The 15982-nt window shown below is 33.7% G+C and overlaps 2 protein-coding genes across 2 annotated transcripts in view; one reads left to right on the forward strand and one right to left on the reverse strand.

Annotated features, from left to right (window-relative positions):
* The window catches only part of LOC137618252 (patched domain-containing protein 3-like), a 51966-nt gene extending 50907 nt beyond the window's left edge, over nt 1-1059 (forward strand). Inside the window, exons 4-5 of the transcript XR_011039759.1 lie at nt 685-811; nt 929-1059. The gene's annotated coding sequence lies outside the window, so the exon portion shown is untranslated. The remainder of the gene's footprint in view (nt 1-684; nt 812-928) is intronic.
* Nucleotides 1-15982, reverse strand: part of LOC137618253 (DCC-interacting protein 13-alpha-like) — a 53364-nt gene that overhangs the window by 7187 nt on the left and 30195 nt on the right. Inside the window, exons 8-12 of the mRNA XM_068348414.1 lie at nt 15404-15589; nt 14054-14195; nt 13300-13493; nt 12009-12121; nt 6120-6137 (exon numbers count right to left, since the gene is read on the reverse strand). Coding sequence (XP_068204515.1) covers nt 6120-6137; nt 12009-12121; nt 13300-13493; nt 14054-14195; nt 15404-15589 — 653 coding nt within the window. The remainder of the gene's footprint in view (nt 1-6119; nt 6138-12008; nt 12122-13299; nt 13494-14053; nt 14196-15403; nt 15590-15982) is intronic.

Genomic DNA, 15982 nt, shown 5'->3' on the forward strand with positions numbered 1-15982 from the left:
AGGTGGCAAAGCAGTTCTAAATCATGATGTTCTTTACCTGTTGTGTGAATCGTCCACCACCTCTTCCTGCCACAGATTATCCTGAATCTTAAATTTCCTTCTCTAGCAACTCCAGTGTAGCTCCCATAAAACAGTGATAATGGTATAACCAATCCTTCTTCCCTTGCAACAGAAAGGCACGATATTTTTCTGTGAAATTTTTTCTCTATGTACCAAGGCACTTTCCCCAATTTTAGGGGGTAGCTGACATCAAACAAATGAACAAGAGGGGACCTTTCCTCTCCCCGCCCCTCCCAGCCTGACAAGGGATTCAGCCACGCTTGGCTGGTACGGCTAGGGTGCCACAGCCTTACCCTCCCCCGTTATCCACCACAGATGAAGTTTCATACGATGAATCCTCTACTACTGCTACCTCCGCGGTCACCAAGGCAACCAGAGGAAGTAGCAGGACCTACCGTAACTGCAACTCAATCGCTCTCCATTCATTCCTATTTCTAGCATGCTCTCTTGCCTCTTTCACGTCTATCCTCTTATCACCCAGAGCTTTCTTCACAGCATTTAAAGTAAGAAAGAAAAATGGGTACAGTAATAACACAGGGTATTTGAAACTTTTAAAATGTTGCATTTCTATATACAGTACTGTATAGGGAATATTTACATAATGTTTTATAATTTTCTTTACAGCACTGTTAACTTGTCCGCATAGACATGACATTCCATGCAGTAACGTCCCTTAGGCGTTCTTCCATTTGTAACTGCACAACTTAACCTCATCCATCTCACGAATTGTGCCTCTTGTGGGCTGGAACCAGTAAGTTACTCATAAAGTACACTTAATCTCTTTTTTGAAAATACAATCCATGTAAATGTGTATACGAGAGAGAGATCCATTAGTATTTGTAACTAATCATTTTTATTTTTTTTACAGCAGTGTTAAGTCCCGTATATGTTACATAAAGGATTTTATGTACTGTGTACAAGTACACATACACTGAACGCTACTACAGTGCCTCAAGAATTGCATCATGTGTCTCAGAGATTTTTCGGTATAGAACTTCATAAACGGTAAGTGGTGTTGTACATGAACTGTACAGTTTTTTTTTTTTATCTAACTGTACTTTTACTGTTAATTGTCACTTCATAAACGGTAAGTGGTGTTGTACGTAAACTGTACAGTTTTTTTTTTTTTTATCTAACTGTACTTTTACTGTTAATTGTCTAAGTTATTAAATTGTTCATTGTAAAAGAACTACTCTACTTGCAGAGTATTTACAGTACAGTATATGGCTACAGGCTACAAATTGGGTGAAGAACTGACAGGGTTGTGAGGCAACCTCGCAAAGTGATCACTTATGAGTGATGTGTCATCTCACTTTAACTAATTAAGCTGTACTGTAGTGATTATAATATACATGTATCACATTATTATACTTTACAGTATCAGTGAGTGTTGTTAGAAATAACAATGTTTTGTTATTATTTATGTGTACAGTACCTACATACACGTTATGAGTCATCTTAACCGTGTACTGAAGCTGTGCTAGTAATATACAGTTATCCTTATCAGTACTATAACTACAATACTGTGATAGAAACCATGCAAACACAAAACAACACAGTACAGCACAGTGAGTTATTAAGGATGTTACTTCTCATGTAGTTTATATATTTACTTATTTCCTTTCCTCATTGGGCTTTTTATCCCTGTTAGAGCCCTTGTACTTATAGCATTCTGCTTTTCCAACTAGGGTTATAGTTTAGTTGGTAATAATAACAGTAGTAATAATAATAATTATTATTATTATCATTATTATTATTATTATCATTATTAGTCGACCGTGAGTAGGCAGTAGTCATTTGTTTCTATGAGTTATAAGTGCCTCTATGTAAGGCACCAATAGGTTTTTCGTTTATTGTGGGTGCCTCCGTTACCTAACCCCACAACGCGAAGAGGGCGGACTATATAAAATAAATTCTCACGTATCCACACCCTCCTGTAGATATTCACTACTTAGTTCGAGCCAGTTCTTGTCCTTACCCGCTGCGAGTTTGGAAAGTGTGAATAGCAGACCTAAAGCGGATCTCAATCATAATGGGAATGAAAAATTTGGCACTCGTAAATGTAAAGAGGCTATACTGTACTTGGATATGATTGCTCTTACATTGGGCAAAGGGCAAAATTGTTTTATAGTACAGGCATGTGCTCCTTATAGCCTACACAGCCTTCATTATGCATACAGATACACTTACATTACATTAATTTAATAACACTATCTATTGATTAAATTACTGATAGTACTGTAGATTACTGTATAATTCTTTTATAATTAATTGCAGATTCATGTAGCCTATCAGAATAGTTCTCGAGTATTGTACTTTGTTTAATGCAGTTGTGTTTTATTTTTAATACACTTACTGTATAACTGAAGGATAAGTAATTACTATTATTTTTGAGTCTCAGCATTAGTATTTATTGCATGTTTGTATAGGCTAGACATTGGATGAACTAACCTATGCTAGTTGGTCTACCCTATGGTATTCACCTTGATCTGAATTTTGGATTTACCCACAACCTTTTGGGTCTATCTGTGCAAATTCAGGGGAATTTCTGAACTGTTTCTCTGATTAAATATCTAAATCTTCTCATTCTTTGACACCTCAGTCAGTTTTCAAAGTCACTAAAAAATATTTGTCATACTGGTTTTGTAATAACAGCATTCATAAACATAAGCACTCTTTCTCTCATAACTCTTTTATATTTGGCAAATAAAAGTTAGGGAGGAGGGCATGGCAGAGACGTAGAGAAGTACAAAGATGGAATAAAGAAAGGGAATACAAACATAGTGGATATAAATAGTAAGATGGGGAGTACAGGGAAGTTGAGGAATGGCATAGTCAGAAGATTTCCTCTACACTATCATTACTAAAATATATGCAGTGCATGTGAAAAATAGCGAGTTTATCATCAAACATATAAAAAGTATTACTCCCTACACTACAGTAGGTTGGTAACTTATTTACCAATTGAGTCTCAATCATTGTGATTTCAAAAGTACAATAATTAAACTGCTAAAGCTAACAAAAGAAATGGCGACTAACCTATTAATCCTTACCCCAAAACCTACCAAGACCCTTGCAAAATAAATGCTTTTACTTGTATATGGCAATATAATATGTGAATAAGTTAGTCTACATAACAAATATTATTTCTAAGGCAACTTCATCCGAAAATATATGCATTCTCATGAAAAAATATGATGGCAATTACAAATGCATGCAATTATTTCCACCTTTCCCAAATAGACCATCTAAATAATTTTTCAAAAGCAAGAATTTGAAGTATAGTATATACATCAGACAAATTTTTCATTAATAGTAGTTACTTACATGTATCAAATTTATGCATTCATATTAATTGTATCATACAATAACAATAAAATGCATAATGATATTTCTCATATCAGTAAAATATTTCAGTATGCAAGATATGTTTATTCAACATCGCCAAAACATCCTTAATGATAGTGTGAACATCCAACAGCATTAGACTATAAATGACATCACATTATTCAACATTAATACATTATTAAGTTACAATATCAGTTTGCTATGCAAATATAAGCAGTAGTGGTGCAAATAAGTACAATTCCGTACTTATTATGTAAAAAAGGTTCTACAATGATGTAAGGCTTGTATAAAAACCTGTGCATTTTTGTAGATTATAAACATTTTAGTGACCAAGTTCACAGATGATGGACGAAAGCTCTAAAGTTCGCTGTATAAGCTACAAAAATACACGTTTTTTTATACACGTCTTACATCATTGTGGAACCTTTTTTAGCATACGCAGCAATACTTATTAAATGGTTCCATGAAGGTACTATTTGATTAATTTTTAGCAATTATTTGTAATTAGTCTTTATACCTTACCTCAATCTATTTCATCCAATGAAAACTAACATTTTAGTCTTCTTACCTTTTTTCAACAAATATTTAAAATTAGAATCTGCAGAAACATCCATCATGTACATACAAGTCATTATAAACAAACAAATTGGCGAACTTTGTAGGCCTACCTAAATTAAGCATTGTATACCAGTATAGGTACAATAAATGCACTAGCGTACTAACACGAGACAGAACTCAGTCAGTCAGGCCTATTGGCCTATTAGGTGAGACTTTATAGAAGTATCAATAGATGTGCAACCTACCTAATAGTAGAAATAGCCTACTGAAAATTGACTTCTTTTTATCGAGTATTAACTATGTCTGCAGACTGAGGCAGACCCTAAATATGAGAGGGACTTTAATATAGAAGTTTAGAGAGGGACCTTGATATTGAAGTTTACCCTAAAAATGAGAGGGACCTTTATATAGAAGTTTTTTCCTAGAAATGAGAGGGACCTTGATATAGGAGTTTACCTTAAAAAATAGAGGACCTTGATATTGAAGTTTACCCTAAAAATGAGAGGGACCTTTATATAGAAGTTTTTTCCTAGAAATGAGAGGGACCTTGATATAGAAGTTTACCTTAAAAATGAGAGGGACCTTGATATAGGAGTTTACCTTAAAAAATAGAGGAACCTTGATATAGGAGTTTACCTTAAAAAATAGAGGGACCTTGATATAGGAGTTTACCTTAAAAAATGAGAGGGACCTTGATATAGCAGTTTACCCTAAAAATGAGAGGGACCTAGATATAGAAGTTTACCCTAAAATTGTGAGGGACCCTGATATAGAAGTTTACCCAAAAAATGAGAGGGACCTTGATATAGAAGTTTGCCCTAAAATGAGAGGGACCCTGATATACAAGTTTACCCTAAAAATGAGAGGGACCTTGATAGAGAAGTTTACCTTGAAATGAGAGGGACCTTGTTATAGAAGTTTACCCTAAAAAATGAGAGGGACCCAGATATATAAGTTTACCCTAAAAATAAGAGGGACCTTGATATAGAAATTCACCCAAAAAATGAGAGGGACCTTGATATAGAAGTTTACCCTAAAAATGAGAGGGACCCTGATATACAAGTTTACTCTAAAAATGAGAGGTACCTTGATAGAGAAGTTTACCCTAGAAATGAGAGGGACCTTGATATAGAAGTTTCCCACAAGGGACAATCAAATTCTAAAATAAGTTATCCAACCAGAATGAAAGATGATGTAAAAACAAGCCTTCTGTTCAATAGCTAACACTTGCTAACATTAAGACAGCCAAAAATTACAAGGTAATTAAAAAAAAAATGGCATAAATACAAATATAACACTAGTTGCACTTTCTAAGAACCAATAGAAAAGCCAGTACTGAAAATATTTCCTTACAAAATTACCATCTCAGCTAATCTAGATGTCTACATTCCACCTTCAGAAAACTAAATGGAAAAATTAACTTTCAAATTACTTCACGAGCAAATATACACATCGAAAAGAAAAAGATGACGAAAGGAATAAAAGCAATGTTCAAACGATCTCAAAAACCTCAAAAGTATGGAGTTTCAGTCCAGTCTTATAAAACTCATGAGAACCATAGGTAAAGAGAGTATAGTTTTCCACATGTAAGAAATAGGCTAAAGGTACTATGAGCTGTCTGCTAGGTTTTCCTATTTTTCATAAAGGGCTGAGGTGTCTGGGATGACATTGTGGGCACATAAATGATTAATCCTAAATAATTGATTTGTAGTGAAATTATATCAAATCCACGAGTAACATTAAAATGATTTTCAAGACTAAAAAGATCAACTCAAGACAACAAATTACACAAGTCAATTATAAATCTAGAAAGAATTACACAATGCTGTTTCCGTCATGTGATAAATTCCAAACATACTGAACCTTAAACATGCAAAAAATATGCCATAACCTCCAGTACAAGAACTACAATATATTGGAGATAAGATACTGTACATGGATGAATGCTCTTCCTCAGAAGACGAACAAACATTAGAAAGCAGAACATTTGTCAAGGTCGCTAGAAGCTACACACGGTTTAAGAGGCAAAATGGAATCTCTGTTTCTATGAGGTTACATCGGTTACAAGGATGCACTTTTGCATGCAGCAAGCTACTTGAATCAGATACTTACAATGTTAATCATATCAATTACAAATAAACACAACCACTCACCCGCTATGAAAGATACAACTGAAATAAAAAGCAACAAAATTGAAGGTTAAATCCAATCTGTCCAAGCAAGATGGAGAATCCAGTGTCAAGGAATGCTTCTCTTTTGAGATAATTATTTATAACACAGATTTAATTGAAATACAGCAATGTTACAAAAGTAGAATTTGCTCATTAAAGGATAAGACTTCATACCTAAGATTAGTTAATGTAACCAATAAGACAAAAATTGATATTAGTACTGTACATTTATTTAAAACTCGTAGAAGAAAAATGTGATAGTCCTGCATAACTTTTAATATATTACACCAACACGGGATGAAAACCATTAAAATAACTTGGCTAAACTTTCACCCCAGGTTAAAATAAACATCAATGTAAAGAATCTACTTCTAGCAATACTTTTTGTTGTGAAAAGCTAAAATGATTAAAAACTGAATACTGTACTAGGTCATTACTAATACTATCAACAAAAATACTGTATCAAAACATTCCAATTAAAATAGCACGTACCTCTACTCTTACTTTAATTTCTGGTAAAATGTCAATTGTTTCTTGGACAGCTGTGTCGTGCTGAAAGGCATCGTGTTATCGGTGTCGCTAGACATTTGAGTACGCTATTTGTCAGTCCGATTATATGTACTTTTTATGTTGGACATAATTCTTTATTATTGCATCGATGTCTCCTCAACATCGTGCCCATACATTTATGCTGTATATTTTATATCTTTATAAACAAAAATGGTGTACCGTATTGATTACAAAAAGAATTACATTATGATTTTTAGTTGTAAAATAATTCAATTATAAGTACAAACTCATTCCATTGTATTATATCTTTGCGTCCCAAACTGTCCCATACCAATATACAGCTTGTATATTTCATATATAAATCCATACTTTAAAGCTTAGTATCTTGAGAATAACCCCTTCTATAAAATTCTATTTCTCCTCAGTTTGTACCACACGCTAAAATGGTGAGAGACATTGGTACAATACTGTGTTCTTATTTCTCGTTTAGACAACATTCCTTTTTAGGTAGTTAGTTTTATTTGTGGCCATAGTTTCAGTTTCATCTTTCTTTAGAGCACCAGTTATTTTCCAAACAGAGGGTGCTAACAAGTACCGGAATTTAATTTTGAATAACATTATACCACCCCACTAAACTATTGTTAGTTTGTTCATTGTTCAATCACATACAATGATGCAATAGATAAGTTAGCTGCAATCCTGTGCCTACTTTTGCCAATATCTTGGCCAATATTTGTAACATTAAAGTATAGTAAAGTGTACGCCGATTTCAGGAGGAAAGTTGTGATTTTCACAGATAAAAAATTCTTTCCATCTTTTCTTTGAATTGAAATCTAGATCTTCGTTATATTGTCATCTTGAGCTGAGGTCACATTTTCTTATGAATTGATTTTAACAAATTAAAAATAAACTATCATGGACATACATACAATATGATTGGCAATAGATACAATTAGTAATAGATTTGTTGGCAAATCTTAAGAGTTCTCTCTTCTGTCCTATTTTGGAAAACTGTATAAAGAAACATTAAAGCCTTATTCAGAAGCAAAGATAGGCAGGCATTCTATTAGATATTTCAGAATCACGTTTTGGTTAGATACAAAATAGGTAGAACATTTCTTGCTTTTTTGTTTCCTTGTGTGAATCATCTTGTGTTTTAAAGATACTGTATACCAAATGCATGTGGGAGTTTGTTTATAAATGGCCCAGTATAAAACAAGGCAACCTCGATTAGTGTACAATTTACCCTGACTGATCAGACATTATGCTTAGCATATATAACAGGCTATATTACCAAATAACTGTTACATATATGTAGTGGAATGCAAAATAAATAAATTAAAAAAATGCCCAGGCTGCAAATATACTGTACGCAAGAGGCACATTTGACCCTACCATAAATACCGGAGAACCATAATACTCAATAACTAAATATTGTTGAATATTATGAACTGACATCAAAGACTTCACTTAATGAAAACTATATTTCAATAAATTTCTCCGAAATGACAAATTGACCCCTACTACATACATATTTAACCATAAAATACCCAGGACTATCATATTTTCTTATAAGGAAAAACTACTGTATTATACTAATGTACAAAAATTTTAGTTATGTCAATATAAAATATTTCTCTTGGAGGCAAGCAAATGATAATACAGTACAAGTATAGCCTGTTGACATGAAAATAAATCCTTGCATTTTTTTAATGTTGATTGTCAGTAAAAACTATTAACCCTTTTACCCCCAGGCTATTTGGAAATTTCTAACCCTTAACCCCCAGGGGTTATTTTTTTCAGGCTATTTGGAAATTTCTAACCCTTAACTCCCAGGGGTTATTTTTTTCAAGCACATTTTGCAGTATATTTTTTTTAAATTGCTCTAACAGCCTTAATTTTCGTCATAGAGAGGTCAGGTTGGTCTCATTCTCTTGGAAAATGCCTGAAGTTTCTCAAAACATCATCAAAAATATGCCAAAAAAATGTAAATAGCATTTTTTTTGCAAGAACGTACCGGTACGTCCATGGGGGTAAAGGGATGAGTTCTGTGAAACGTACCAGTACGTCCTTTGGGGGTAAAAGGGTTAAATAAGATTTTTTTTTTCATTATTTTCATCCGTATCACACACCAACGTATGATGACTTATAAACAAAAGCAAGTAACTAAGGTACAATTTATCTTCTACGTAAAACAACATTATATAATTCAGGATCTCGTCTGCTATTTTATTTTTGCATAATCTTAAGGTCCAGCTAAAATAAAAACTAGACATGCCGTACATATTGTAAAATATGTGGCTGAAAGACTGCAGAATAACTGTATTATCATAAGCATTTGAATTATGAACTACACAATAAAAAGAACAAATTAAATTGCTACAGGTAATTCAATTGACAAATTCTAAGTTATGAGGACAATCACAGTATCTCTTTTCAAAAACCAAATGTTACACAGCACACACAATATCACACTAACTATCATCACATCACTTACAGTTTATAATCGTGAATTTCTTCCACAATTAAATTTCTTTAAAGTAACCTTTTTTATTCTTAAGCCCTGTCCACACGATCGAGCATGCCCGACGGGCAAAGAGTGATACCAGTCCACAATAGTTAGTGAAAATGAGGGTTGATGATGTCAGAAGCGAGAAAACTAAAGGCAGGGATCTGGCAACACTGTATGATGCCAGATACCTGTCTGTGGTTTTCAAGCTTCTGACATCATTAACCCTCATTCTTACTAAGTATTGTGGTCTGGTATCACCGTTTGCCTGTCGGGCATGCTCGATCGTGTGGACAGGGCTTTATGTGTACTAGTCAAAATCTAACATGAACAATTAATTCTAAAGAACAATATTGTTCAGATCTCCAAATATATATAAAAAATTGGAAGCAAAATCTAAATCTATAAGTTTCAAAGAAATCATGTTATCACTGATATAATACACTATAGCATAGAATTGTTCTTAAAACTACCAAAAAAAAAAATAATTAATTCTACTTTACCGTAAATGCATAAATAAGTTACCTAAAATATTGATCATATATCCATAAAGCTAATCAAGCAATAGCACTTTCATAAAGCTTAATATTCTATTACTAATGTTTTTTTACAACTAACCTTTTAAGAATTGTGTAAAAACTCCAAACTCCCAAAACAAGAGTGAAGATTAGCTATGATCTAAAATGCTATATCAAAAACATTATTTTATCATAGTTATGTCAAACTATTATGCTGGTAAAGGATATATTACCCATCCCAGCCAGGTTTATTTAGTAACTAGGTTACCGAGACAATCACGCAATACAAAATGCTATCTAGGCCACATTCCTATCAAAACTAATTCATAAATTTTGACAAAGAATTACTAAATGTCACAAATAAATAAAAGCTCGAGGAATTCTAATTTTTCAACAAAACTAACCATTCTTTTTCAAGTCTTTCTTTGCCAGTCTTTACAAAATAGACAAAATTCTAGATCTATAGACAGGAGTGTAAAATATTTTTATACACTTTACATTTTCTAATGATTTTAACATGCACAATAGGTATGGTATATCCCCAGAAAATTTCCTGTGTAGGCATTCTAAAATCTAAATAACGAAGCAATAACTCTATAGTACCATACACGTAGAGGCTACATCATATATTTAAGTCCTTACCCTATATGCATTAATATTTTAAATATAATATCATCAATCCAAAGGACAGTATTTGTCAGTTCTGTACTTGACTACTTGCTGATGGCCATATTATATTCTGCAACTTTTAATATACAAACACTCGCAAATAAGCAAAAGGGAAAGAAAGTTTTCAGAATTATCTTAAAACTTTGGATTTGCCTTGAAATATTTTTAAAAATATAGTTAAGGATTTGTGAATTTTAGCTATATAACCCGACATTAGGGTCGGTGAGCCCATTAGGCATCCGAGTAAAATTGGGGAAAAAGCTTGCCGTTGCACTGAAGTAAAAGTTAGAAGAGATCAAACGGCAAAATGGAATAAAGGAAGGGGAAAGGAGGTAAAGTTGTCTAAGCTTGAGAGAACAGAGATGAGAATGCTAAGCTGGATTATGGGAAGATCATTGTTGGAAAGATTGGAAAATGATGAAACAAGAAGAATGGCTGGTGAAATGAAGATTACCCAGATGATAAGTGTCACGCCTGAGATGGTGTGGGCACGTGTTAAGGATGGATAGTGGGGAGGGAGTGAGGAGGGCTTGGGAGGAACCTGTTAGGGGGAGAAGATCGAGAGGGAGGAAGAGAATTAGATGGCGAGATAAGGTGAAGGATGATATGGAGAGAAGAGGTTTAGTGGAAAAGGAGGCCTTTAATCGAAGGGATTGGAGAGGGTGCATCAGGCAAGTGACACCTTAATGTAGGGATAACGGTGGGGTAGATGACAAAGAACAGAGGTAGAATAGAGGGATACAAAAAAAGTGCAGCTAGGGTCCAAAAGGAACATAAAAAAAGAACCTAAATAATGCTTACAGTGCACTTCTTGAAGTGCACTGATGACACATGTCCCTACGTTGTTGTTTTGTTTTTTTCTTTTAATATACAACAGTTAACTATACTGTCAACAAAAGGAGTAACAACAGCTTCAGCTTTTGTGAAAGGACAACACTGCATGCAACAGGAACACCCACTTATTTGTCAATTTTAGCCACTTCCAGTTATCAAGGTTATCTAGTTCACAAATAATTGAGGGCTGATTGTGATGAGCTTATATCAAAGCTAAAATCTGTTGTGATTTCTCTTCAGTACTAAATGATGAGGCAGTAAGAAGTGATTACTGTAATTATTTTTGAAAACACATAAATATAAGTATTTTGGACTTTGAAGCATTTCATGATGAAAGAAATGGGATACTTTCAAGAGAAAAAAGAGAGTACATAAATGTGGCAAAACATAAAAAAGTTTGGTGGAAATGCAAAAATAAACCAACTGAACGCAACTGTATCCCAAACAAGCTTGTATGTACTGTGCGTGACAGACCAGAAAAATTACAATGAAAATTAGGGCAAATAGACTATGCATTGTGAAAGAAGCAAACTCTTTAATCTTGATGTGCCATCAAGTATTGTAATCTTAGCAATATCCACCTAATCAAACAGCATATGCCCCCTGACTATAGGTTCTCCATCTGAAGCATGACAGCTGAAGCTCATAAGGTACTAATTTGAATTGTGAAAAGTGACTTGCAATGCCCATAAATCAGTTGTACTTCCATGCTTTACCGAAGAGAATAACCTAACCTAAACCACAAGTTTATGTTACAAAGACTTTAGAATTGTAAAATATCTGCCTCCCACGAATTCACATGCCGAGAAAATTAGACCCTATGTAGCTTACCTTTATCGACGTTGATGCCCATTGAACCAAGGAACCGCACAATATAAAATTGGTCATCCGTTTCTTCGCTGTTTGCTGCGCTTCCGCCATTTTCATCGGTGCTTTCTTTTTCCCTGAAAAGTAACACGAGTTAGCAATTTTCAAAAGTTCAAATATGTATCGTATTAACCCTTACATCTTCACATAAATTAATTTATCACTCTAACCCGGGCTCTTTTTTTGGGGATGTCTTACTAAATTCACCTTAGCACAAAAGCCTGCAGCTTACAAATACCATCAGGAAACTAAGGACTCACTTCAGAAATACATATTAATGCAGCAGGACATATGTCTCGTCAAAGATAGTAGATATATGTTAAACATGAAAAATAGGACTGGCAGTGTCATTCTGAGTATTGAATTAATTACAGTATCCAAAGATACTGCATCACCACCATCATAAAAAGAGATGAATGTGTTATCAGATGGAAAATGAAACTACATACTGAAAATATCAACCAAACATATATGGAGGAAAGGGTACTACAGTATACTGGACAAAAATGATCAAACATCACCGGTGGATCAAACAAGAAGAGTTTTTGCTTCGGCCAATTAGACATTTAGATTAAAAGTACTTATAACTGCCAGTAACTGATCCAGTGCCCATCATAACAAGCTGATCATAGCTATCTACCATTAAATATGTATCCATCATGGCAGCATTGGTATTGCTAGAACGTACTAAATATTTAACGAAATATTTAATACTTTGGAATAGTTTCATAGGATTATCGCTGAACAAACTTTGTATTATGTTACTCTACACATGACTAAGCATGAAGAAAAATTTTACATATACCTATTACAGTCTAAACCAAAGTAATGTAAGTTAAGAGATCACTGGAACACCCCAAAACAACTATCAAAATATCCAAGTGATTTTTAAAGCTGTGATGTATATTTGACTGATGTTAGAGTTTAAATCTACCAGCGTCAGCCGTCACCATTAGAGATAAAGGGTTACCGTACAGTTGGGGAAAATTCATATTAAAAACTTTTGTTAGGGTGCTAATATTAAGAAAACTAATACTAAATGAATTTAAAGTAAGATTCATTGAAATATTCCTCTTTAAAGAACAGTTCCTTTGACATCTTTGGAAGACAGACTGAAGAGGATCAATAAAATGACATAACTTACACTAAGTGATTTGACTATACCTATACAAAATGCAATTTACCATAAATTCAACTTTCCATAAGAATTGACAACATTGAAATCACCTTCAGTGAACTAAGCCCCTGTACTCACCCTCCTCCATCAAGAGCTAGGATAATAGTATCATCTGGGGAAGTTAGCAGGTCAAACACAATAGGGGCGTCATCTGGAATAGCGCTTTCCTGAGGGACACTTGCCGCTGTTGACGCATTTGAAGAGGCAGAAGTAGAGTTCGAAACTCCAGTTGGAGTAGATGGTGCAGATCCCATTGAATGGAACTTATCAGCCTGTCACATTATGATAATTGTAAGTGTTACATCATAAAATTAAAATCCCTATTTTATTCATTATTATACTTTTATTACAAAAGTTTATAGATACTGTATGGAGGCTATTAAAACGGCAAATTTAACTGTGTCAAAAAACTAAGCAGACATCACATTATAATAATTGTAAGTGAACTTAAAACTTTATCATAAAAATAAGGTCTATCATGAAATTAAAATCCATAATTTATTCATTATTATACTTTTATTACAAAAGTTTAAAGATATGGAGGCTATTAAAATGGCAAATTTAACTGTGTCAAAAAACTAAGCAGCCGTCATATTATAATAATTGTAAGTGAACTGAAAAACTTTTTCATAAAGATAAGGTCTATCATGAAATAAAACCCTTATTCTATTCACTATTTTACTTTTATTACAAAAGTTTATAGATATGGAGGCTACTAACAGCAAATTTAACTGTGAAAACAAAAAGGAGCCTCTGATAAAATTAGCATAAGCTATATTCAATCTAATATTGCAGTACTGTACAGCGGTTGTCTTTTTAATGAGAAACTTACGAAAAACTGTCCAACCCCAGACAACAAAGATGGCTGAGCATTCTTTTCCTCTTTCACGTATCCCCCATCTTTTGCACAGTTGTGGATGGTCAACATCCACTCGTCTCGTTCTCTATCATTAAGAGCTTGCAAGGTAACTGACCTGAAATATTATGGAAGAGTTATTTACTCATTATCAAAATCAAACCATTGCTCTCTAGTCTTGGGTTGTGCCATAGCCTCTGTACCTTGGTCTTCCACTATCTTAGGTTAGAGTTCTCTTATTTCTCTTCCTCTTGTTTTGTTTTGGGTAGTGCCATAGTGTCTGTACCATGGTCTTCCACTATCTTAAGTTTGAGTTCCGTTGCCTGAAGGTACACTCTGCCACACTATTCTATCTTATTTTTCATCCTCTTGTTTTGTTTTGAAATGTTTATAGTTTATATATGAAAGATCTAATTTAATGTTAGTGTTCTTAAAGAAATTTATTTTGATTATACATTACTTCTCTTGTAGTTTATTTATTTCCTTTTTACCTGTTCTCACTTTGCTATTTTTCCCTGTTGGAGCCCTTGGGCATATAGCATCTTGTTTTTCCAACTAGGGTTGTAGCTTAGCTTGTAGTAGTAGTAGTAGTAATAATAATAATAATAATAGATAATAGATCAAGTTGAAAAAAATTTAAGCTTGACTGCAAGAATTACATGATTTTTTTTTATTCCAGTAAACCCATTCACACTGAATATATATACAGTATCATGGGGCTTTTTATGTAATAATCAATCGTTATCCTTTCAGAATACTTTAACATTGCCTTTAGTCATAAAAGGAGCTACTTACCCACAGACACAGTAAAAATACGGATGAATACCAAACCTCAAGTAAGAATAATCCTGACTTAGGTCATTACATAAAAACAAAAACAAAAAATACTGTATATGGCTTCTTGTAGAAACCCTACAGATGTAATTTTCATGGCTAATAAACCCTTTACTTTATTTAACCCTTTTAATCCCAAAGGACGTACTGGTACGTTTCACAAAACTCATCCCTTTACCCCCATGGACGTACCGGTACGTCCTTGCAAAAGACTGTTATTTACATTTTTTTTTTTTTTTTTTTTTGCATTTTTTTTATAATGTTTTGAGAAACTTCAGGCATTTCCCAAGAGAATGAGACCAACTTGACCTCTCTATGACGAAAATTAAGGCTGTTAGAGCAATTTAAAAAGAATATACTGCAAAATGTGCTTGAAAAAAAATAACAGGGGGTTAAGGGTTGGAAATTCCCAAATAGCCTGGGGGTAAAAGGGTTAATAGAAGTCTACAAATTATCTAAAAATACTTTACGGCATCTGATTAAATTTCTCACTTTTTACTTGTGGCGACTTGGAAGACATGTCGGCGGTCGTCTGTATCCGTGGCATGGACAAGGGTAGAGCAGTCTATCTCCAGTAATAAGGAACCCGCTGCTTCTCCTTTCAAAACCCCCATAAGATTTCCGCCCTCTAGGAACACAAACTGGCGTTCCCATGAACTCATCACACCCATATATTTTCTAAAGGCAAAAGATGTTTAAATATTAAATAACAGTACTCTTGACATGAAGTTAATGTCACATATTTCCTGATATACACTAATACCTCGTAATACCTCAGGATATGAAAGTTTCTATATATGAAAAACCCATCATAGGAAAAGACATACGAAGAATTTTTTGCCTCATATTATGAAAAAATACTCAGGATATGAAACGAAATTCACGCTGTTAGGTTAGGTATATTGAATGATTCATATTTATTTGGCTCTATTTAATTATACGAAAAAATCATGTTACGAAAGCCACTCCAGAATGAATTAATTTTGTATCCTGAGGTATTAATGTTGTTAAATTTCTGTATGTACAATACGTAGTCCACTGTATACAGTATTTCTTAAATTTGTTTCGTTC

The sequence above is a fragment of the Palaemon carinicauda genome, chromosome 24, assembly GCF_036898095.1.
Source record: "Palaemon carinicauda isolate YSFRI2023 chromosome 24, ASM3689809v2, whole genome shotgun sequence".
Taxonomy (NCBI): domain Eukaryota; kingdom Metazoa; phylum Arthropoda; class Malacostraca; order Decapoda; family Palaemonidae; genus Palaemon; species Palaemon carinicauda.